This window comes from Miscanthus floridulus, chromosome 5 (genome assembly GCF_019320115.1).
Source record: "Miscanthus floridulus cultivar M001 chromosome 5, ASM1932011v1, whole genome shotgun sequence".
Taxonomy (NCBI): Eukaryota; Viridiplantae; Streptophyta; class Magnoliopsida; order Poales; family Poaceae; genus Miscanthus; species Miscanthus floridulus.
The window spans coordinates 108,459,548-108,484,567 of NC_089584.1; the positions used below are offsets into that span (position 1 = coordinate 108,459,548).

At 50.1% G+C, this 25,020-nt stretch overlaps 1 protein-coding gene across 3 annotated transcripts; it reads right to left on the reverse strand.

Annotated features, from left to right (window-relative positions):
* Positions 1-4,149: 4,149 nt before the first annotated feature.
* Positions 4,150-24,937, reverse strand: LOC136450446 (golgin-84-like). 3 transcript variants are annotated; one of them, XM_066450884.1, is made up of 22 exons: positions 24,797-24,937; positions 24,417-24,497; positions 24,279-24,328; positions 23,563-24,183; positions 23,343-23,405; positions 23,130-23,207; positions 22,821-23,024; positions 21,100-21,156; positions 20,947-21,021; positions 20,790-20,861; positions 7,609-7,671; positions 7,422-7,520; positions 7,197-7,274; positions 6,940-7,008; positions 6,760-6,807; positions 6,582-6,671; positions 6,400-6,476; positions 6,211-6,256; positions 5,866-6,111; positions 4,771-5,761; positions 4,603-4,683; positions 4,150-4,509 (listed from the first exon to the last, which is right to left on the reverse strand). In XM_066450884.1, the coding sequence occupies exons 1-19, from the start codon at positions 24,822-24,824 to the stop codon at positions 6,007-6,009; spliced, it is 2,004 nt and encodes a 667-aa protein (XP_066306981.1). In that variant the 5' UTR covers positions 24,825-24,937; the 3' UTR covers positions 4,150-4,509; positions 4,603-4,683; positions 4,771-5,761; positions 5,866-6,006. The 3 variants fall into 3 exon arrangements, with proteins under 3 accessions (XP_066306981.1, XP_066306980.1, XP_066306982.1); XM_066450883.1 differs by having other exon boundaries at positions 4,161-4,509; positions 6,576-6,671; XM_066450885.1 differs by lacking the exons at positions 4,150-4,509; positions 4,603-4,683; positions 4,771-5,761 and having other exon boundaries at positions 6,018-6,111; positions 6,580-6,671.
* Between the last annotated feature and the right edge of the window lie 83 nt (positions 24,938-25,020).

Sequence of the window (25,020 nt, forward strand, 5' to 3'; positions counted from 1 at the left end):
AGTGGTGCTCTAATCAGATGTTTAAAAGTACAAGAAAGCGGAACAACTAATTTGGCATCGAATGAAACACGCTCAGTACACCCACACCTAAAACCTTTATCAGAGCATCACTAACCTTGTGTGCTAATAACCACTGTGGTGTAAGAGGTGCAGGTCTGAATGGCTGGCAGGTAACAAGCATGGGAACAAGAACAAACCTAGAAAACTATGCTTGGCCAGCAAGTAAAACAGCCTATAGAATTCTAAAATGGTACGTGTATGCATTTACTACCTGAGAAGAGAATCTAGCACAACCACACCAGTAAGTTCAGGTTCGAGTCGGTGCTTACAAAACATCAAAATATGGTCACCTCCATTTTTTAACTTCGTACTTCACTTATTAACCAGTCAGGTACCAGCACACCGGTCTATCTCTGGCCGCGCATTTAAAAACACACCCTCTATCCCATTCATCTCCACTCAACACCACCGCTCTGCCCTCGCTCAAGTTTCTTGCACGCTGTAGGTGATGAGCTATGCCCGCAGCAGCCACGCCAACCAGCAACGTGGCACCAGTGAGGAGGGGATGTTCCCAGCGGTACTACGGAGGGCATCCGGCTACGGTGCCAACAATGTCCACTCGCCATCACCCATAGAAGGCCCTAGGCTGGACGGGCGTGCGAGAGCAGAGTTGGGGTAGTTGGGCTACAGAGATCCGCATCCCACACACCTGACTCAGGCTATGGATAGGCAGGTTTCGGCATGCCCTTGAGGCGGCCCTGGCCTATGATGCCACCATGTTCTGCTTCTATGGTGAGTGCCTCCCCAGACAACGCAAGTTCAACTTCCCGGCTGTCCAACGCCCTGCCATCCCTGACCACCTTCGCATCCACCTCACCATAGCCACCATCAGGGTGATCGCTGCAGACTACAGCCGAAGGTGTGCTCTGTTCCTCGCACCCCTCATGTGTCGTGCAGTACCAGGAGCACTGCCGGCACCACCTGTGGTGCCGACAGTGCCAGGTACTGATGGTGCTGGTGCCACCGCCGGCGTTGAGGCAGCTGCCCTAACTGATGACCATCGTGGGAACAACAAGAAGTATTTTTTTAGCTTCCTAGGCAATGAACAATTGTTTTGAGAGGGACCATCCCTTGGATTTGTGGTTTCCTTTTTGGTGAGAAATAGTTCTTCGTATGTTACACCCACTATCCATTCTTGTGTTATGTCCAATGAGAATTAGTTGTGCATGTGGTGTTAGGTCCAATTGATCTATTTGTTGACTGTAATTGTGATCGCGTCTGGCGCTGCCAATTGAAGCCCTACCATAAACACCTATTGGAATGGTAAATACAAACACGTGCAGCACCAAAATTCACCCAACACCTACTAACATGGGGTGCGAAAACAGTCTATTTAGCTAGCGTTTTTGTAAAATTCCAAGCAAGAGGAACCAGAAACTTACATGAGCACCTATAGGGGGTGGCGAGCACTGATGGGGTCATAGGCGTGGCCTTCCCCTTTGAGCCTCCCTGCACAACAGCCACCGATTAGCGTTGCCTCCGTGTGTCACGCCGTCACTAGCCCTAGCTTCAGTATGCAACCATAGCAGCCGGTTCTTACCTTCGTGCGGAACCACCACCGCCGGTTGTGGCTGCCTCGCCTTCGGGGTAGAGAGATAGGGCGCCAGCACACCACCGCGCTGGGGAGCCACCGCGTCGATATAGGTTGTGCGCTCTTGTTTGCCAGCTCACTCTTGTTCTTGTATATTCAACTGGCAGTTCACAAATTCCCCTTTTTCAAAATGTTTGACAGATAAAGTGGAAATTAACATATTCTCATGTACAACACCTGAGCAATTTTCTGGATACATTTGTCACGAGATGTTGATTTTCAAAAACATCGGCGAAGCTTGCTTGCAACATGGTAGGTTTTCCATAATTTCTATAGCCTTGTACTTGAGACGCACACTGAAACTGAGTGCTCTGCTTGAGATGACATTCACAGATCAAATTGTTAAATATCTACAACCACTAATTGACCTGTTAATATATGAACTGTACCCTGCTAAATCATGTTTTCACAATGCAAATAGTTTTGACCATTTTAGGATTCTACATTTAGGCAAGTTTGCAGCAATCAAAATTCAGAACAAACCATAAGATGCAACATGAAAATTCAGTTCTAGGCTTCATGTCTCCTGTCCTACTGAATTATTGTAGATAAGATAATACTACATTGCAGGCTATACGACAATTTAGGGACTAAATTTTGATGGTTGAGGTACAAACCAAATTTGATTCAAAAGTAAGTGGTTCCTACTTGCTAACCCAAAGCAGAAAACCCTAAGATATAGAAATAAACAGAAATTGCAAACAAATTTGAGGGTTGATAGTGGAGGTACATTGTGGTGATGGCAAAGTAATAATTGTTACCTTGTCTTTATAGAGTTCAATAGGTGGACATAGAGCCAAATGGAAGTTCTGTCAGATCACTGAAAAAAGTAATCATACCATGAAAAAGCATGCTTGAAGCCTATCTGGCTATGACAAGTAGAGCTAAGAAAGACAACTAAAAAGCAACTGATAGAGAAGCACAACTGCACAGGTAACAAAAAGGTAGGTGTTCTTATCATCAGGAAGGGATAGCAACTTGCAACAGGTCACTTCGCATGACGAGAGAAGCTAATTTCTTTTTCCTTTCTTGATAATTATTTTCTTTGTTTCTGAAATTCACAACCTTCTTATTACTTAGAATCTTTCTCTGTTTTACAAGCTAAGTTATACTAAAGAACATTTCTTTTACTCGTGCAACAAACAATCAGCTTGTTCGCTTGTTGGTTTCAGCCATCCCAAATCAGCCAGCCAACAGTGTTTTCCTCTCACAACAAACCAGCACCAGCCAGCCCAAACCAGCCCAAAAACCAACCAGCGAACAGGCCAAATATCGTTGTTTTAGTGTTCTCAGCAACCAACCTGATAAAATAAAATCAAAGACCTTAAATTGCGCTGGTATCTGATGATGGATGCATCCACTATGCAGCATTCGATTAGCTAACTGTCTATTATAAACTCTGAATGCATATGGGCCATACAGATTCTCGTTAGCCAAGACTGATTGTACTGTATGCTTTGCCAATTTGAGGTTCACTGACGACTTCGGGTGAGTTATGAAGCCAAAATAAAAATAGGTATCCTGTCTTTACCAATTTCCAGATTTTAGGTTCCCATTCAAGCAGCGATAAACAATTTGAGGCCGACCAGAAGCATCGATTCAAATAGTTTGGCGCTTTATAGCGTCAGCAGAACACACAACAAAGTTAGCCTATGATGCTCTTTTTCAGGGTGCTGTTAGCTTTGGGCCTTACGAACGTATTTGGAAAACATGGGCCCCTCCAAAGTGTCGGTTCTTTTTGTGGACGGTTGCTCATAATCACGGCTGGACAGCAGACAGGTTGGTCCGACGCGGCCTTCCCCATCCAAGCGAATGCCCATTGTGTGACCAAGAAGATGAGGACATTCAGCACCTTCTCATTGGCTGTGTGTTTGCAAGATAGTTTTGGTATTCTCTTCTGCATCGTGTTGGACTCTCTATTCTCACCCCACAAGCAACAAAACTCTCCTGGGAGGACTGGTGGTTGAAAGCAGAAGCTACTGTAGACGGTGGTAGAAGGAAAGAGTCGAACACCCTCATCCGCTTGGTGCATGGACCATTTGGAGGCATAGAAATAATTGTTTTTTCAGTGGAGCCACCTCCAGACTATACACAACGCTGCTCCTTGCAAAGGAAGAAGCTGAGTTATGGTGTTTGGCAGGAGTGAAGGGCCTCTCCCTCCTCACTGCCAGGGGGGTCTCTTAGGGGCTGTTGGTTTTGGTCCGGTCATTTCTTTTAAAATTTCCAGGTGATCAGTTTATCAAGTTTTTAGGAGGTGCGTGTGTGTGTGTTTGGGTCTATGTACGACTCTTTCTTTTCCTTTTAATGAAATGATACACAGCTCTCCTGCGTGTTCGAGAAAGAAATATATGCTCCACCGTATAAATTGGAAGCCGTATAAATTTAAGTGTAAAATTGGATGGTGTATAAGTTCTCTGTGGTCCTAATTGAACATATAGCTGCATTCACCAAGCATGTTATTAGGTCAACAAGGTCCAGCATTAAGCCCATCGCCATATTACATGAGCTCATTGGTGAAGTGTCACATTACAAGGATATCTCCCTCTCATAAACTAACAATCAGCTCAAACTGAAAACTTCAACATCCAAGTGAGCCGGCCAATCCACTAACACCACCATCCCACTGGAAACACTAATACATTATCCTCACTACCATATCTGAGACACTGAGGATCCAAGCACAGTTATGAACAACATCTGACATGATCAATCCAAACCTAGCCAATTTACCCTATTGAGTAGAGGTGTAGGCGAATGACAAACAAAGGCAAGGGTAGTCAGTAACTCGGTACCTTCTTCGTATTCGCATCCAAGAACTCCCATTTCATGTCCGGCTTGTTCTCCGGCGAATCAAGGTGCTGCAACAACAATAGAAAACGTCAACTCAGCTGAGCTATCAACCACCAACCAGATCAGGCAAACACGGGGGAACGGATCCGAGGAGTGCTCACGTAGTTAAGAGCCGTGGAGAAGGCCCTGGTGCTGGAGACGGAGCCCCTAGAGGCGGCGGCGGAGTAGCCTGCGACGGCGATCTGGAAGGAAAATTTTCCGCAGAGGAGATTAGACGATTAGTTTGGGGAAATGGTGGGGGTAGGGGTTGGGCAGAGAAGAGGACTAACCGGAGACGAAGCTAGCCGACGGCCGGTTGCTTCCGACGCAGATGCGGAGGCGAGGCCGAGGAGGCGGCGGGCCGCAAGGCGCGCGGCCGGTGGCAGCATGGTGGCGTGGACGACGGGGGAGGCGACGGAGCAGGTGGTGGTGGAGGTATCTAGCTGTCTGGCCCCATTTTTAATTGGGCTTAAAGTCTGGTCCGTGGCAGACTGGTAACGTAACCAAGAGCCCTCTGGGTTCTAGCACCCAAACTTTTCAGTGATTTTGGTCGAATCTTGGGTGTTTACGCAGTCTATTTTTGATTTTTAGTGGTGGAAATCATCTGCCCTTTTCCTTAACAGTATCTTATGAGATTTTTTGCCCGAACAAAGAGGGAAGCTTTATTAGCTAGCCATCGCAAATTACAAACGGCATGATGGAAGGACAGAGCACACGCAGGTGCTTGTCGTTGCCAATGTTTACAACGTCTCGCTGAAGAGGCTAAGGCATTTGCCACTTGATTGTACTCTCTCTACTTGAAACACTTCAAATCTCCTATATCAAGCACATCACCCGCAGCAAAGCGCGGACAACAGTGGCTAGTATTAATGAAAGAAAGATCCCTCTAGATTTCAAGTGCCCGACAGTTTACTCGAGACTCGAGAGTACAGGAACTGGCTCAATTAGGTTGTGTTGTGTGGTATATTATGCCAAGGTGTGCATACAAGCTGGTACATACTCAGACTAGTCTGACTCATCAATGAGTGTAAAAGAATGGATTATATAGCCCATGGCCAAACAACGAATGCTACTATACTTTACAAAAGATGGGGAAGATGAAGAAAATAATAGGGGGAAAAAGAAATAGGAGGGTTAATAGGGCATTCAAGGCGTGTGGAGCTAGAATAAGTGGGGAATGCCTGAATCAACAAGATATAAGAAGGGCGCAGAGACTATGGGCTATGGCAGGTTTGCCCTGGCCAGATCCCCCATGGCTGATCCTTCTCTGGATGCGAAGTCCTGTAGCATTCAAACAAATTGAACAACAAAATTCAGTTGAAGGTTTATATGCACATGAATCTAGTCCACCTAGCATGAGCATATGTGATAGCATGGTTGAGTACCTGAAGGCGGTGTAACAAGTGCATCAAGAACAAATGCACGAACACCTGGTGTGGCCAAAACAGATTTATAGTCAGAAAGAAGTCTTAATTTGATTTTTTTTTAAAAAGGGGCTAACATAGAGGAAATTGAAGTTGCGCGGTTCATGCCAGATAGAATAGCAGGCTGACTCGTGCAACGGGATGTCGCCACAAAAATCTTGTTGCACGCACAGCTCCTGTATCTAAAAGCTTCGCAGCCTTTTGTAACTGGAACAAAGATGTATAGAAAACAAGGTTAATCTTGACAATTCATTTCCTATAATTTAAAAGGGTGTAAATCTTCAGACTAGCACTGGTCATGTCTACCTGCTGATTTGCTGTTGCCATGTGTCGATGATGTAGAGGAAGAGGCCTACAATATGCAATACTTAATTGTCTAAGAATGTACTAGAGTTTACAAATAGATGGATACACTTAAGACTGGATGCCATCAATTATCATGAAATCCAAGAATGATGAGAAACACAATTTTCACGTGCGAAACAGTTAACGTACTCTAATGCCTTGATATCAGTATCTTCCTCCCACGAAGATGCTGATCTGCGAGTAGCTTTACTCCTTTCTGCTTCGATCTATCAAATGGAGGCCATAACAAAAGGGCAGCAAGATAAGAAAATCTGCAGTTAAACTTGTTAGGACAAACAGCAACAGAATGATGAGAAAATAACAACTTGCACTTCATGAAATTGTTTCAATGATTTCTCCAGTTGGAACTCCAATGCGGCCTTTTCGCTGGCCATGGATTCCAATTGTGTTTGCTTGTGGTACTGGAAGAAGGATCCATACAGAATCAAATTAGCTCTCAATGTTAAGAGTGCCAAGGACGCAGAAGAAACGGACAGGTTGATTGCATACCAGCAAGTCAGTTAGCTCACGGTATCTCTTCTCAAGCTCAACATGCTCCTAATAAAAAACAAGAAACATTCAAACATTCACAGAAATAAGTGCTCCGTAGGATATTTAACAACCTAAATCTGTATGACTTGGTTAGGGTCAAGGAAAGTAACATCAACAACTTAGCAACAAATATTTCACCTGTCTAGAATAATGTTCTGCATCTCTTCTCATTCCAGCCATTTCAACTCTCATTTTCTGTAACTCAGCCTGCATTGTGAAAATAAGGGAGCAGTAATGTGTAAATACAAAACTATACCCTTAACAAAGGTTATCATGAAAATAAAATTTGATAGTCCTATCTATAACTTAAAAATCAAACCATGCACATCCAGCAGTACAACAAAAAATATGAAGAAAATACTGAATCTTTAGTTGGGTGATGAAATTAATGTCACCTCCAAGGACGATATCTTTGCCTCTGCCTCTCGTTGGCTTTGGCGTGCACGCTCAACTTCTTCCTGCCAAGCCTGCATCTGTTCCCACACCAGTAAGAGATATACACACATTAGGACAACCCTGACCAGTAAGACACCTTGTGCAACAAGTGCATTCCACATCAAAGGCATGAAGTACAACTCAAAGTTGAGTCCTCAAAGACAAAAGGATGTTTTAATTTTGACCTGAAGAACTTGATTAGCTTCTTCGGAAGGCTTTTTCTGTGTACGGCGATTACGAGCCTCCATCTCCTGTAGTTCTTGTTGCAATGAAGCACATTCAACCTAGGATAACCAGAATATTCACGGTAAATAGGATAAACAAACCAGCTCATAGCCTAGTGTGCAAAACACAAGGTGGGAAGGAATGTACCTCAAGCACAGCGACCTTGTGCTCCAATTCCAGAGCTCTTGATGAGCTTCGATCAGCAGCTCTCTGGATGACATCAGAACACTTAAGATCAGCATTAGAGTATCATCAGTTATATTAAGAAAGTATATGTTACCAATTACTTCCTCTGGTCACAAAAAAAGTGGTGTCTTGGGGTTTTATGAAGTTATTAATTGTTTCAAACTTTGATTACAGATTACGTACTTTTGATGAGTTCGAGTTTGGATGTTTGAAAATGATAGTAGTAGATATGTATCGAAAAGTAGTTTCATAGCAGTATACCTTTGGTATGTGTCGGTACAGAAAGTGACCAACTAGTGAATATTTGTAGTTTTGTTGTACGTTGTGATCGGAGGTGGTCTAGCACTCAATGACACAGGATTTATACTGGTTCAGGCAACGTGCCCTACGTCCAGTCGGGGTCGATCGGTGACTTTATTCCTGAGCCCAGGTGCTCGAAGTTTGCAAAGGGGTTACAAACGAGAAGGAGAAAGATGGGGTGTACAAGAGGTCCGGTCGGAAGGGCCGAGAGTGACAGGAATTTCGCTATGAGCTAAGTGTTCAAACGGGTGCTTGAGGTCCGAACCTGGCGGTTCTGTGGTTGTGAGCTATCGATCTAAGGAACTCTGATCAACTGGAATCGGGGTCCTTGTTATCTTCAAGAAGGGCCCCTCTTTTTTGGAGGGAGCGTAAAGAGGATGGCTTTACAAGTGAGAGGGTGAGGGTACGTATGCTACCGAGCCTTGTTGCCCACACCAGCGGGTACAAGATAATGGTAGACGCCTACAACACTGTTGACGTTACTGTAGAACGTCAGATGCATGTGGGAGGTCGTGCTGCCTTATTTAGGGATGGTAGACGTCGGTACCTGCAAATACTGTTTGATGCCTTGAGGCATGTGAGGAGTCTCACCACGTTCACCCGGTACGGTAAATCCCGGCGCTCATAACGCTATCGATTCCCAGAGGCACGTGGGGGGTCTTACCGTATAGGAGTTTTAGCGGCGCCTACAATACTATAGAGGGAGATGTCGACGCCTACAATACTGTTTGTGTCAGGGTGCCTGCAGAGTACTGTTCCGTGCAGGGTATGGTCCCTGGTACAGTGGTTTTGACTTGTGAGCCTTGCCTTGCTTTTCTCCGCACATCTCCCGGTTCCTTCCGAGCGGACGTCCCCGGTCGGATGGCTCCAGTCGGCTCTGAGTGCGACGGTTGGAGAAGAGCGGTGAGCAGGGTTCCTGCGATCCCCGGTCGGAGACGCAGGGTCGAAGTCGGAAGTAGCGCTTTGGGCCGGGCCTTCCGATCGGAGAGGGCGTCCGGAGGCGGCTGGAGACTGAAGCGAGCGCTCCGATCGGAGAGGTGGGCCGAAGTGGTCGCCGAGCGGGTGCCGCTCCTTTTGGCCCAGACCTTCTGGTCGGCGACTGGGCCGTCCTTCCGACCTGTTGTATTTAGACTCTTGAGCCGAGCCTTGTCGCAGAAGCCAGTCCCCGAGGGACCCCGGGTTTATGAACCCGACAGGAGCCCCCGAGCCCATGGGCGATTCGGGTAGAATCGTCCGAGGGATTTTTTGTCTTGCCGACAGGTGCGCGCGAGCGCACCCACGGGTGTAGTCCCTGAGCCCCCGGGCGGTTCGGGTGGAACCGTCTAGGGGGTTTTCTGTGTCATCAGGGGAGGCTTTCTGTTTTGTTGGCGGGTGTGCGCGAGCGCACCCGCAGGTGTAGCCCCCGAGCCCCTAGGTGGTTCGGGCAGAACCGTCCGGGGGGTGTTTTTAGTCTGAGACGGAATTTTGTCAACCAAGGCGTCGTTGTGCAGCCGAGGCGTTTTTAGGCAAGAAGATTGGATTGAGACAGCACTTACTGATCCCGGTGTCGATGCGCGCTATGGGATCGGGCGAGGAAGTTAGTTCGGGCGTGAGAGAGCTCACTGATCCTGGCGTCGATGCGTGCCGTGGGATCGGGTGAGGGAGTTAGTTCGGGCGTGAGAGAGCTCACTGATCCTGGCGTCGATACGCCGTGGGATCGAGTGAGGGAGTTAGTTCGGGCGTGAGAGAGCTCACTGATCCTGGCGTCGATGCGCGCCGTGGGATCGGGTGAGGGAGTTAGTTCGGACAAACCCTGGCGTCGGTGCGTGCCGTGGTTTTGAAATAGTTAGTTTAGGGGTCGGACGAGACCGAGACCGTGGGTCCTGGCGTCGGTGCGCGCTGTGGGACCGAGCGGGTCGGAGTCGTGGATCCCGGCCTCGGCGCAGCTCGGGTGGCCGAGGTAGTTAGTTTTTGGGATCAAACGAGGCGACTAGGCGGTGCTCGTGGATCCTGATGACGCGAGTTCGGGGTCGCGGTCCCTGGATTTTTTGGAGCGCAGTCGGAAGTGTAGCCGGATGACGTGAGTTCGGAGTCGACGCGAGTTCGGAGTCGCGGTCCCTGTTTTTTTGGAGCGCAGTCGGAAGTGTAGCCGGATGACGTGAGTTCGGAGTCGACGCGAGTTCGGAGTCGCGGTCCCTGGTTTTTTGGAGCGCAGTCGGAAGTGTAGCCGGATGACGTGAGTTCGGAGTCGACGCGAGTTCGGAGTCGCGGTCCCTGGTTTTTTGGAGTGCAGTCGGAAGCGTAGTTGGTTAGTTTACATATCGGACGAGGCGGTGCTCGCGGATCCTGGCGTCAGTGCGTGCCGTGGGACCGGGCGAGTCGGAGTCGTGGATCCTAACGAGTTCGGGGTCGCAGTCCCTGGCGTTTGTCTTGAGCCCCCGAGCCCTGTTGGGCCTTCGTAGGGGTCGATGTGAGTTGTGTGCGTTACCCCATCCTTGGTTCCTCACAATCGGAGGGGCTGAGTCTTGTCGCCTGTCCCGATCGCTCGGGCTCGAACGACGTCGCTCGGTGAGTTCGCTAACGGGTATGATCGAGTGGAATCCGGGTCCGTCGTTCGTGACGGGGTCAGCATAGCCCTCTTGTGACATTCCACTACTCCTTTACCTGCAACCCGGCAGATGTCTGGGTCGTTCCGGAGACCGACCCGGGTGGCCTAACGGCCTTCCCTCGATGGAGATTTTGTGGGCTTGGCGAGAGGTTCAGGATCGAACGAGAAGGTTGAGATGACCTAGTCTGCCAGACCAGGCGAGGGCCGCACGGGACTCATCTACGGTTTTCTCCCCTGGCTCTGTTGGTTGCTCATGTCGAATGAGCCAACCGCCGCTTCGTGACGCAACACGGAGCGTTGTGATGCATTTCGCTGCATGTGCGATGCTTAGTTCCCGAGCCCCCGAGCGGTTCAGGGCCCGAATCGTCCAGGAGGCACGGGCGTATGGAATAAGATGCGCGTATGGATGTATGAAATGATTTAAAGAAATAGAGGGGGTTTGATAATGTTTACCTTGACGAATGGAGTGACGGGGCTCGGAAAGCTTCAGTCGGAAAATGTCCGACCGGGACCCGTGCTCGTCGTTCGTGACGGAGTCGGCACGGCCCGCATAGGGCGTCCCTTTGCTTCCTACCTGTGTCTTAGGTTGTCCAGTTAATAAAGTTTGATGATATTTCTTTCAGCCACGGTGGCCATACCTTGGTGGTTGCGCCCCTACCCAGGAGCTGCCTTGACTGCATGAGAAGGTCAGGAGCTACATGTTCTTCTACTGAGCATCTATGGGTGCGACGCCCTTGAGGTACCCGTTGCGCTTGCCGAAGCCGAGGGAGCGGAACCGAGCAGATCCCTTGAAATCGCAGTAGTATTTGCAGTAGTAGAAAATGTAAAAGTTAAGTTTGTGGGTGAGTCCCCGTGTGAACAGTTTTTTGTATCAATGAATACATCAGTATTGCCCTTGTGACAGAACCACGATATTTGTTCTCTGTTTATATCCTAGCATAATCTTCGTTTTTATCCCTTCTCTCTCGTACCTGCCCGTTTGTCCCGTAGGGTGCAACCTTGGGAGTCCGGGGCGTGGCCCGCGGGGCTCGGCTGCTCGTATCCGTAGGGAAAGGCGGGGTGCGTTCGGTTGGGAGTAAGAACAGAGTTACGTAGGGTAATCAAAGACATGGAATGTGTTTCCGTTCGGGGACAAAGTTGTTTATTATTTGATAGTAAAAAGAAGGTGGTTAGACCCAATTTAGGGGGGGAAACGACGTAGTTGTTCAATGTTCCAAGTGTTGGTGAGAGCATTGCCGTTGTTGTCCTCCAGTCGGTAGGTGCCCAGTCGGATTACTTCGATCACCGTATAGGGCCCTTCCTATGGTGGAGAGAGCTTGTGTTTTTCCTTCGTTGATTGGGTCCTCCAGAGTACGAGATCGTTGACTTCGAGTATCCTTCCCCTGATCTTCCTTTCATGGTACCTGCGGAGGGTTTGTTGGTAGCGAGCGGAGCGGATAACGGTCGTTTCGCGGGCCTCTTCGAGTAGGTCGACCACGTCTTGTTGAGCCTCCGCGGCTCGGTCACGGTTGAAAGCCTTCACTCTTGGTGCGCCATGGTCGATGTCGGAGGGCAACACTGCCTCAGCTCCGTAGGCCAGGAAGAAGGGTATGAATCCCGTGGATCGGTTTGGGGTCGTTCTTAGGCTCCAGAGGATCGTTGGGACCTCTGCAACCCATCGCCCAGCGTACCTGTTGAGTCGGTGGAAGATGCGTGACTTAAGTCCTTGGAGGACCATGCCATTGGCACGTTCGACCTGACCGTTAGTTCGTGGATGTCCGACTGAAACCCAGTCGATCCTGATACCGTATCCGTCGCTGAAGTCTAGGAACTTTCTTTCGGTGAAGTTAGTCCCGTGGTCAGTGATGATACAGTTAGGAACACCGAATCAGTAGATGATGTCGAGGAAGAATTTGACTGCCTCCTCCGACCGGATGTTGGTGATGGGTTTGGCCTCTATCCACTTGGTGAATTTGTCGACCGCTACGAGTATGTGAGTGAAACCGCTTGGGGCCTTTTTGAGGGGTCCTACCATGTCGAGACCCCAGATCACGAACGGCCAGGTGATGGGGATGGTTTGGAGCTCTTGTGCCGGCAAATGTGTTTGCCGAGCGTAGAACTGGCATCCCTCACACCTGCGGACGACCTCCTCCGCATCTCGTAGCGCGGTGGGCCAACAAAAACCTTGGCGGAAGGCTTTTCCGACCAGCGACCTTGGGGCCGCTGATGCCCGCAAATGCCGGCATGGACCTCGAGGAGGAGCTGCCTCCCTTGGTTGGTGGGGATACACTTCATGAGTATCCCTGATGGGCTCCGTTTGTAGAGCTCGTCACCGAGCGCGACGAAGGTCTTGGCGCGTCGAGCGATCCGTCGGGCTTCAGTCCTTTCGGGCGGGAGAACCTCCTCGAGGAGGTAGGCGAGTAACGGTACTCTCCAGTCGTTTTGATCGAGTGCCAGCACGGCGACGTTCGCAGGTGATGTCGTCATAGAGGTGCTGGGATCGGAGCCCCCGAGCGCTGGCTTGACGCTGGGGTTGGAGCCCCCGAGCACCGACCGGGAGTCGGGGTCGGAGGCCCCGGACGCCGGCTGGGCGTCAAGGTGTGCCTGGATCGGACTTTCCAGGATGCGGGCGGACGACTCGTGGACGTCGTTGATGAAGACCCCGCTCGGGGACGGATCCCGCCTGGCGGCCAGTTTTGCGAGGAAATCAGCGGCATCGTTGTCTCTTCGAGGGACGTGATGCAGCTCGATCCCCTGGAATTTGTCCTCGAGTTTGCGCACCTCCTGGCAGTATGCTGTCATGAGGGGGCTTTTGCAGAAGGACTCCTTCATGACCTGATCAACGACTAGTTCCGAGTTGCCACGAACGTAGAGTCGCGTAGCTCCGGACTCAATGGCGATGCGTAGTCCGTTGATAAGGGCCTCGTATTCCGCGGCGTTGTTTGAAGCCGAAAAGTGGAGGCGGATGGCATAGTGGAGCCTACTCCCGTCCGGGGAGATCAGAACCACTCCAGCTCCCGAGCCGAGCGCTATTACTGACCCGTCGAAGTACATTGTCCAGTACTCGTGGGTGACGTCCGGGGTCGGTAGCTGGACCTCCGTCCATTCGGCGACAAAGTCCGCAAGAGCTTGAGACTTAATAGCGGTGCGGGGGGTATACCTGATGTCATGGCCCATGAGTTTAAGTGTCCACTTGGAGATTCGTCCCGCTGCGTCACGGTTGCGGACGATGTCTCCGAGCGGGTACGAAGTGACGACCGTAACTTCGTGGTCGGTGAAGTAGTGGAGTTTCCTGGTTGCCATTAGCACGGCGTATAGGAGTTTCTGCACCTAGGGGTACCGGACCTTAGGGTCGGTAAGTACTTCTCCGACGAAGTATACGGGTCGCTGTATCTTGAGCTGGTGTCCCGGCTCCTCCCTTTCGACAACCAGGACGGCACTCACCACATGGTTACTTGCCGCGATGTAAAGGAGGAGGGGCTCTCCCCGTTCGGGAGCGACGAGGATTGGGGCTAACGTTAGGGACGTTTTGAGGCTGTCGAGAGCCTGTTGGGCTTCCTCAGTCCAGACGAAGGCGTCCGTCCTTTTGAGAAGCTTGTAGAGTGGCATCCCCCGTTCGCCGAGCCGGGAGATGAAGCGGCTCAGGGCAGCTAGACAGCCGGTGAGCCTTTGTACGCCTTTGACGTTGCGTATGGGGCCCATGTTGGAGATGGCCGTGATCTTTTCGGGGTTGGCCTCGATGCCGGAAGCCCGAAAACACATTTTTCGGGGTTCAGCTTGATGTTGAACCTTTGGAGGTTTGCGAATGTCGCGGCCAAGTTCGCGATCAGGTCGCAAGCTTAAGCCGTTTTGACCACTATGTCATCAACATAGACGGCGATTGTTGGTTTCGGCCGTTTGGCCTGATCAGGCCGATCGGGCGGGTTGATTTGGTCGGCAAAGCATTGCTGCATGCACCTTTGGTAGGTGGCGCCAGCGTTCTTCAAGCCGAAGGGCATGGTCACGTAGCAGTACGAACCATACGGGGTGATGAACGAGGTTGCGAGCTGATCGGATTCTTTCGTCGCGATCTGGTGGTAGCCTGAGTAGGCATCCAGAAAGGAGAGGATCTCACAACCCGAGGTGGAGTCGATTATCTGGTCTATGCGCGGCAAAGGAAAGTAATCTTTCAGACACGATTTGTTGAGTCCAGTATAATCAACGCACATTCTCCACTTTCCTGTCTTTTTCCTGACAAGGACGGGATTGGCGAGCCAGTCGGAGTGGAAGACCTCCCTGATGAATCCGGCTGCCAGGAGTTTGGCGATCTCTTCGCCTATGGCCCTGCGCCTCTCGTCGTCGAAGCGACGTAGGCGCTGCTTGGCGGGCTTTGAGCCCGGGATAAGGCGTAGTGTGTGCTCGGCGACCTCCCGCGGTATCCCCGGCATGTCAGAAGGCTGCCATGCGAAGACATCGCGATTGTCGCGCAGGAAGTCGACGAGTTCGCATTCCTATTTGGCCGGGAGCTGGATCCCGATCCGAACCGTCTTGGTTGGGTCGGTGGGGTCAATCCCCACAGCCTTGGTTTCTTCGAGCGGGCGGAAGGCTGTTGATGAAGTTGGTTTGTTGCAGTCTGGGACTGCCGGAGCCAACGATTCCTCGAGCCATGGGAGTTCGGACGAGTTGACGACCGCCGTGGCGAGCTCGTAGTGCTCATGGTCGCACGCGAAGGCGTGCGAAAAGGCGCTACTCACGGTGATGACGCCGTTTGGTCCCGGCATCTTCAACTTGAGGTAGGTGTAGTTGGGGATTGCCATGAATTTTGCGTAGCATGGCCGCCCCAAGATGGCGTGGTAGGACCCCAGAAAGTTCACCACCTCAAAGGTGAGAACCTCCGAGCGGAAGTTGGCCCGGCTGCCGAACGTGACGGGCAGATCGATCTGTCCGAGCGGGTATGCCTGCGCTCCCGGGATCACCCCGTGGAAGGGGGAGCCTACTAGGCGGAGCTCCGACCGGGGGATGCGCATGGCATCGAAGGTGTCGATGTATAGGATGTTGAGGCCGCTGCCCCCGTCCATCAGCACCTTGGTGAGGCGCTTCTTGCGGACGATGGGGTCGACGATGAGTGGGTAGCGTCCTGGTCTCGCGACATAGGAGGGATGGTCCCTCTGATCGAAGGTGATCGGCGATTCCGACCAGCTGAGGAAGGAGGGGACGACCGTCTCGGCGACGCATGCCTCTCGATAGCGGATCTTGTGCTGGCGCTTGGACCAGATGGCGTCGGATCCGCCGAAGATCATGATGCACTCCTCAGGCTCGGGGAAGCCGTCTCCGTCCTTGCCTGCCGCGCCCCCCTTCTTGGCTGCCGCCTCTTTGCCGTCTCTCTCCTTTGGCCCGCCGGCCTGTCGGAGAAAGCGTTTGAGGAGCTCGCATTCCTTGTAGAGGTGCTTGATGGGGTAGGCGTGGTTGGTGCATGGACCGTCCATGAGTTTGTTGAAGTGGTCAGGCAGTCCCTGTTGGGGCTGCTTGGCCGTGCGATCGGCCGCGGCGACCAGCACGGAGCTGTCCAACCGGCGTCGATCTTTTTTGTTTTTCTTGCTCCTCTGCGTGGAGGGGCCTTCGTCCGGGTCCGTGCGCTTGGCTTTGACCTTGTCCCAGCCTCCGCTGAAGACCGCTCCGACCGCCTGCTTGCCAGAGGCGTGGTTGGTGGCGATGTCGAGTAGGGTCGCGGGTGGTATGGGGTTTCAAGCAGCCAAGCTTGTGGATCAGGGACTCGCAGTTCGTCCCGGAGAGGAACGCGCTGATGACGCCTGCGTCGACGACATCGGGGAGGGAGTTGCATCGTTGGGAGAACCTACGGATGTAATCCCGCAGGGACTCGTTGGGCTCCTGTTGACAGCTCTTGAGGTCCCAGGAGTTTCCCGGGCGGACGTACGTCCCCTGGAAATTCCCGACAAAGATCCTCTTGAGGTCCGCCTAGTCGCGGATGCTGTCGTGTGGAAGGAATTCAAGCCATGCCCGAACATGTTCCCCCACGCAAATAGGAAGGTATTGAATGATGAAATAGTCATCATCCACTCCTCCGGCCCGACAGGCGAGTTAGAAGTCTTTGAGCCAAATGTCTGGGTTTGCCTCCCCGGTGTATTTGGTGATGTTGGCGGGCGATCGGAAACGCTGCGGGAATGGCGCTCTCCGGATGCGCCGGCTGAAGGCCCGTGGCCCCGGGCCCTCAGGGCTAGGGCTCCGGTCGTCAAGCCAGCGACCGCGCCTGGGGCGCGTTTCATCGCTCCCCTCGACGGTTCGGACGAGATTCGTGTCGGCTGTTGCCGTTCGGTGGAGATCACTATCGTGCCGGGCCCGATGCTACGAGCGTCCTGGTGCGGATCGGGCCGCTCGTGTACCGGCGGTTGGTGTGGAGCGGGCGCCGGGTTGGATCGTGGCGCGACTGCCGCTTCCCGAGCCGCGCTTGACGGTTGTAGCGGCGAGCGGATGGAGTGACCCGTCTGGCGCGTCCCCGCTCCCCCGGTGGGGAAAGAGGGCGCGGGTCGGAGTCGCGACGCGGAGCTTTCCGCCTGTTGGACGGCGGCGGCTTCTACCAGAACCCGGAGGTTCCGGTAGACTGCGCGCTCCTAGGGGTCGACAGGCTCGGGAACGCCGCGCAGAAGCATTGCCGCAGTAGCGATGTTCTGGGCGGCCCGGGCGAATTGTGGGAGATCGCTCCCCTCGTTCATGATATCGTGTTGGACCTGACGGGCGCAACCCCGGGCGCCACCCGTCGGGCCATGCGCATGGGGTGCAATGTGTTGCACCGACTGCGCCGGCGCAGGCGGCGGCTGGTTCTGCCGTCGTTGTCGTAATTCCTCGGCGTGTGCTTGCGCAGTCGCGAGGGCCCCCGCACGCGGGTCCGGAGGGGTGTGAGTTTGCGCAGACTCCACAACCACCGGCGGCTGTCCCGGAGCGTCCGCCATAGCGCACTCCCAGGACGGACGGTGGCGGGGTGCCACGTCACCGATGCTGGAACCGTCGCTCTCGCCCTCGCCATCCGGGAGTTCGTGGGAAACGGCAGGAACGCAGCCTGCCATTCCCACGAATTCGGACGTGAGGGGGGATGGTGCCAGCATCCTTCGGAGCCCCCGAGCATATGCATCCGTGGAGGACGCGAGGTCGTAGGAGAACCGATCGTACGGTGTTTGTGGCGTGGGCGGTACATTCCCTCCGGGTGATCGGTGAGAGATACTAAATAAAGAGCGAATAACAGTACGTATATTACTTACAGTGCGGTTTGAGCAGAGAGTTTGCTCGGAATGAAGCGCAGATGCCGCGTCGTCGAAGTCGCGCGTCCCAGAGTCGATGGAGGACGTCCCTCCGACGCGTGCCGGGTCGCGAGCCTCCTCGCGGAGGTGTAGTATGCCGAGTCGGTCGGCGACGAAGGCCAGGCTTCCGAAGAGGAAGGCCTAGAATGGCTCGAAAACAGGTGGAACCCGCATCCCGGCGGGTGAGAGTGCGGGAAACTCCAACGAGCCGAAGCGAATCGTGTCGCCCGAGCCCGCCACGGTGAGTGGCGGAAAAATGGGTCATCCGATGACCAAAAAGTGTTGAACGTACATCTTCCCCACGGACGGCGCCAACTGTCGGTACAGAAAGTGACCAACTAGTGAATATTTATAGTTTTATTGTACGTTGTGATCGGAGGTGGCCTAGCACTCAATGACACAGGATTTATACTGGTTCAGGCAACATGCCCTACGTCCAGTCGGGGTCGATCGGTGACTTTATTCCTGAGCCCAGGTGCTCGAAGTTTGCAAAGGGGTTACAAACGAGAAGGAAAAAGATGGGGTGTACAAGAGATTCGGTCGGCTCCGGTCGGAAGGGCCGAGAGTGACAGGAACTTCGCTATGAGCTAAGTGTTCAAGCGGGTGCTTGAGGTCCGAACCTGGCGGTTCTGTGGTTGTGAGCTATCGATCTAAGGAACTCTGATCAACTGAAATCGGTCCTTGTTATCTTCAAGAAGGGCCTCCTTTTTTGGAGGGGCGCATCCTCTTTTATAGATAAAGGGGATGGCTTTACAAGTGAGAGGGTGATGGTACGTATGCTACCGAGCCTTGTTGCCCACGCCTACCGAGCCTTGTTGCCCACACCGGCGGGTACAAGATAATGGTAGGCGCCTACAACACTGTTGATATTACTGTAGAACGTCAGATGCATATGGGAGGTCGTGTTGCCTTCTTTAGGGATGGTAGACGTCGGTACCTGTAAATACTGTTTGATGCCTAGAGGCATGTGAGGAGTCTCACCATGTTCACCCGGTACGGTAAATCCTGACGCTCATAACGCTATCGATGCCCAGAGGCGTGGGGGTCTTACCGTATGGGAGTTTTACCGGCGCCTACAATACTGTAGAGGGAGATGTCGGCACCTACAATACTGTTTGTGTTAGGGTGCCTGCAGAGTACTGTTCCGTGCAGGGTATGGTCCCTGGTACAGTGGTTTTGACTTGTGAGCTTTGTCTTGCTTTTCTCCGCACGTCTCCCGGTTCCTACCGAGCGGGCGTCCCCGGTCGGATGGCTTCAGTCGGCTCTGAGTGCGACGGTTGGAGAAGAGCGGTGAGCAGGGTTCCTGCGATCCCCGGTCGGAGTCGTAAGTAGTGCTTTGGGCCAGGCCTTCCGATCGGAGAGGGCGTCCGGAGGCGGCTGGAGACCGAAGGGAGCGCTCCGATCGGAGAGGTGGGCCGAAGTGGTCGATGAGCGGGTGTCGCTCCTTTTGGCCCAGACCTTCTGGTCGGCGACTGGGCCGTCCTTCCGGCCTGTTGTATTTAGACTCTTGGGCCGAGCCTTGGCGCGGAAGCCGGTCCCCGAGGGACCCTGGGTTTATGAACCCGACAGTATGTGTAGCAAATATATTATAACAAAAAATAGCGGGCAAAGTTGAGTTTTGGAGATCATGACTCCATGTCCAAAATGTCACTTTATTTGTGAATGGAGGTAGTAGTTAGCAGCATTAAAGCTGAGATCTGCATCCTATATAGGAGGCGGAATCGGAATGTGTATAACAAATATAATTTTGGAGCATCGAAGTTGGTCAGTTACATCACTTCTGTTGAGATTATGTTGTTATTGTACTTATGTTGATATTTTGAGTATAAACCTCTGAAATCTAAATGAGTAAAATATGTATTAAAAGTTTAAATAACAATGGTGGACCAAGCGTTGAATTAGTTCATGCTCACAGCTGCTTGTTTAAATAACCATACCTGAAGTTTACAAATACAGCATATAAAAATAAAACAAAATAGTCCCTGAACAGGGAAGTATGCAGGGGTGGATCCAGGTTGGCCACAATGTGTGCCCTGGCACACCCAAAAATTCGTGAAGATTACTGGGTACTAGGGAGTATGTAACTATGTATGCATCCAGCTAAAACATGTGAAGCTCAATGGTGTCCAATTACCATGGTCCCTAGGTAGCCAGTGGCGACAAGAAACTGACTGCCAAGACACTGAAGAAATAGGTAGTTGGCTAGCTAGCTTGCTGAAGCCTGAAGCCCATGCATATGCAGAAGTCAGCAGTACAACTGCTCTTGCTCTACAATGACATGAAACCCCAAACTTCTGCTAATCCAGTTTCTTTTTTGTATAGGTACCTTTTAATGTATTGCTTGCTTTTTCTCATTCTTTTGGGTAGCATCTCTCCACTAAAGTTTTGATGTTAGGACAAATATTATGATTTCACGCTGGACCACTGGTAGACTCATGGTTGGACCTGAACTCCTTAAGTGAATAGTAGTAGTTTCAGACAATCTATAGTTCTATACAGGCGCAAAATTTTCCTACTCTGAACAATGCTTTTAACAAGAGGTTTTCAAGTTATGAAATTGTTACCGATCAAAAGTACAATAGTCATGTACGGTCATACTTATGTCCAAAATTTTGATGGCAGTTCTTGAATTCCCAGTTCTACTACCTTGGTCAGTGTGCAGTGTGCACACCCGGTGATAATTTTCTAGATCCGCCACTAACAGTATGCATAAGAAACTTTTATCTTAGAAGAATAACCATAACAAGACAGGTAAGTTATTATACATCCAGCCTATTTGACTGTAATGGTTCTTGAAGACCAAAAGAACCAGACAGTAATAGATGAGCTTTCATTGTTTTATTGTGCGCAAATATGACACGGGAGCTTAATAAGAACTAAACATTTGCTTAGCATCAATGTGCTAGTTTCCAGTTTGCATCCAAAAAATTAGCTGCATGACTTTAAAATCCTTGCATGATGATAGTTATACCTTGTAAAATTACCTGGATTCTAGCTAGAGCGTTTGATGCCTCAACAGCCCGATGTTCTAGTTCTACTTCTCTCTCAACAGCTGCCTGTATTGTAACAAGTGACTAGAATATAACAGAAGAAACTCTGGAGAATATAAAGTGCTGAATAGACTGAACTTTGACAAATTACCATCTTTGTGGCATTATGAGAAATGCGCTCTTCTTCAGCCCTACGCTCTGCGGTAGCAAGTTCCTCCCGTAAAGCCTAAATTAAACGATGTTCGGAGGTTATGTATCTGATCTGCATCATGGAACTGACATAAACCATATTTGCCTTACTAACCTGGATAACCCTAGTTTCAGTAAGTTCACGGTTCCTCTTGCGACCATCCATATCTTCCTGGTTCAATAGACAACAGGGTTAATATTAGAATATTTATCTTTTTTTAGGATCAGTATCTTGTGATGGATGAGGTCACAAGGGACATACAAGGGGACATCCCTTGGTATATGCTTTTCGCGGACGATGTAGTGCTAGTTGGTGAAAGCCGGACAGGAGTGAATTAGAAACTGGAGTTATGGCGGGAGACTTTGGAGTCCAAAGGTTTTAGACTCGGTAGAACTAAAACTGAGTATATGAGATGTGACTTCGGCACTACTACTCGGGAGGAGGAAGATATTAGTTTGGAAGGTCAAGTAGTGCCTAGGAAGGATATCTTTCGATATTTAGGATCAATGCTACAGAGAGACGGGGATATTGATGAAGATGTTAGCCATAGAATCAAAGCAGGGTGGATGAAGTGGCGCCAAGCATCTGGTGTCCTATGTGACAAAAGGGTACCACAGTAGCTAAAAGGCAAGTTTTATAGGATGGCGATTAGACCTACTATATTGTATGGTGCAGAATATTGTCCAACGAAAAGACGACATGTTCAACAGATAAGTGTCGCGGAAATGCGTATGCTGCGTTGGATTTGCGGTCATACAAGAAGGGATCGAGTTCGGAACGATGATATACGTGATAGATTAGGGGTAGCACCAATTGAAGAAAAGCTTGTCCAACATCGGTTGAGATGGTTTGGACATGTCCAACGGAGACCTCCAGAGGCACCGGTGCGTAGCCATGATAGTAACGTGAAGAGAGGCAGAGGAAGACCGAAGTTGACTTGGGTAGAGGCAATAAAATGAGACTTCAAAGGATGGAATATACCCAAAGACTTAGCCTTAGATAGGAGTGCTTGAAAAACAGCTATTCACGTGCATGAACCTTGATTGCTTCTGCTAGGTTTCAACTTTAGCCTACCCCAACTTGTTTGGGACTTAAAGGCTTTGTTGTTGTTGTAATATCTACCTACTAAAACACTATTAATTGTAAGTCATTAAAGGTTTTTTTTTCTTGAATGCACAAGAGAGCTGAGTATTGTTGCATTATTTTAAGAAGAAGCGTATTTAGACCACAACACTCCCCCTCCCCCCCCCCCCCCCCCCCCCCCTCCCCCCCCCCCCCCCCACCCAAAAAAAAGTTAAAACTAATTACATGTGTTGTGCTGATGCGCAGAACAAACGATCTCAGTTAATGCTTAAAATGAAACAAACAGTTCAGGTCTATACCCAAAAGTGTAGACACAGCAAGTAGCAACATATAGTAACAAAATGGTAACTAGTCCAAAATTTCTAATGACATCTGATAAAGCCCATGTCAGGCTGGGCTTATAATTCCAACAGCAAGCAGTCCATTAAACAGAACAATGCGAGAAAGGTTGCTAAGATTGTGATGAAGGGTCTCTAAATATTGATGCTTGAGAAACACAGAGAGTAAGCTGTTTATTAAACAATGTGCATTTAGCACTAGAATATCAAACCCTGAAAGGGTAAGCTGTTTACTAGCACATGTAAACTAATAAAATCACTAAGGACAAGAGTAAATGAAGTGTTAAAAGTGTATACAGAAGCACATACTACTAATGGTAGGGTGATAAGCTACAAACCGTAGTTCCCTTAGGCCTTAGGTACTAGTTATAGTATGCTTATAGAAGAAAGAGAGTAATATAAGATGAATGAAACCTCTAAAGAAGCAAGCTTTTCTTCTGAAGCTGCTGCTCTTTTCTTCCAAGAGTCCAATGATTTAACAAGAGATTCAATCTCTGCATTTTTTGCAGTCAAAGCATCAACCATATTTGATTCGGCTCTTGAACCTTCTACTCTGGACATTGATAGTTCTTGCTGTAGTTGCTTTATATGAGCCTCATACGAGGTAGATTTCTCTCTCTGGCATGTTGAATAACATTAATGTATTAGGGGGGAAACTGCATACAGTTTAGTGGAGATAAACAGAAAATTGTAGCCACAGTAAAGTGTGTGAACTAATTAGACCTCTTGAACAAGAAGTTCCTCCAGCTGTGCGTTTTCAGACTTATACTCTTGGAGGCGGGACGAAAGTCCAGCACAAACCTATTCATAAGTTGAAAACAAATGGACAAAAGAACATATTGGTAAGTTGAAAACAAACAAACAAGAAAACAAACAGATTAGCCCACATAGATGGAGTACGAGTAGTGAGGCAACTGAGCTTATGCTTATCCTTACCCGAGCTAACCTAGCTTCTTTTGATTGGCCAGTCTTGACAGCACTTTTTAACAATCCCTGAGCCTATAAAAGATCAACAAAAGAATGAGAAACGAACAAGAGAACATATTCAAATATCAATCAGAACAATTTGCTCACTGAGTTTCTAATTTTCTGCATCTTGATGAAATGATGTGCAGCTCTCCTGTGTCTTCGACCAAAGAAAAAAAAAGCAGCGTACCTCATCAAGTTGGTCTTGTTCTCTCACAGAAACTGAATCTGATTTCTGTTCATGTCGATCTTCTATGCTTACTGGTGAATCTGAAACATTCTCTTTCTTTGATTCTTGCAGTTTGCCAGCAACCTCTGTATTTGGCAATTCAGACACATTTCTGTCCTGGATAATAGCCACAGCAGAGTTTCTCTCCTCCAAATTAATCACTGGACCAATCTCAGCAGTCTGGTTACTACTGCTCAACTCACTTTTTTCATCTGGAACTGAAGAATAGCTTTCAACAGCAATGTCTGAATTGGAATGTGTAACACCATCCACATTGTCAGAGTTTTTCTCCATCAATTGAACTTCAACCGTGGTATTAACAACAGCCCCAGACTCATCGGTCTTAAGATCATCAGTAGCTTTCTCTCCTTTCTCCAACGTACCCTCATTACCCACTTCCTTAACATCGATCGGAGCGACTTCTGGTTCACTAGCACTGGTATCAACACTTGATGAATCTGCCGGCGGCGAAGGCCTGATCTTCTCAATCTTCATCCGCTCTCGCGGCGGTTGCCTACTCCTCCTTTCCTTCTGAGCAGATGTCTTGTTACCACCATCGGCATTAGTGAGCTTCAATGGACCCTGCAAAAGAAATTAATGTCAAAGCTTGAACAATGGCTCTCATGCGTGGTATGTAAAGAAACAAGTTATGCTCAAGAAGGCTGTTAAGTAGTGACCTTCTCCCTCGGCTTTCCCATCTTTGCTTGCACTTCTTGGTTGTTTGGTCCTTCACAAACAAACATTCAACAAGCAGAGATTAAACTACCTGCCAAATGGCTAAATGGGCACGTATATAAACCGAGGAGGCACGATACCTAAAGGCTGAGAGGTAGGCTGCTCATCCGACAGTTCTGTTGCCACGATCTTGGCCCTCCGGTCGACGACTTCGAGCAAGTCTATTACAAAAAAGGAACACCACGCTCAGATTCCATATTGCAAATTCCTCACGGCGCAATCAAGCGGGCGGAAACAGTGATGGGTTTCAGTTAGGTGCAATTAGGCGCGCAGAATGAACAAACAGAGCACACTACCACAGCTAGAGGCAATACTAGTCTCACGGAGCAATCAGCGCGGGGAAAGCATGAGAGTTGTGGGATGGAGAGGAGGACGGCAGATCTTCGCCGGCGGAGAGGGGTGGATCTGTGTGGCGCGGCGAGATAGGGCGAGGGAGGTCGGGCCGTCGGGGGGTTCGTACCTTCGGCGACCTTGAGCCAGGAGGCCATGGCGGGATCCCCGCTGGTGGCGCAGCGTGACGGCGAGCGAGCTTGATAAATTGGCTGGTGTGAAATCTCTCGGCCACGGCAGTGGGGTTCCAAGTGAGGTGCCGCAACTCGCAATGGTTGGTAGCGTGGCGGGGGCGACGGGTCTGAAGACTGCGGACCAACCAGTCGTTATAATCAGATCAAATATGATCTAACA

Excerpts from the sequence above, each read along its gene's own strand:
- LOC136450446 (XM_066450883.1), bottom strand. The coding sequence starts at position 24,824 with ATGGCCTCCTGGCTCAAGGTCGCCGAAG. Across the intron at positions 23,208-23,342 it reads AAGAAGCTAGGTTAGCTCGG|GTTTGTGCTGGACTTTCGTC; the intron begins GTAAGGATAAGC and ends ACTTATGAATAG. Across the intron at positions 21,157-22,820 it reads AAAAGCTTGCTTCTTTAGAG|GAAGATATGGATGGTCGCAA; the intron begins GTTTCATTCATC and ends CTATTGAACCAG.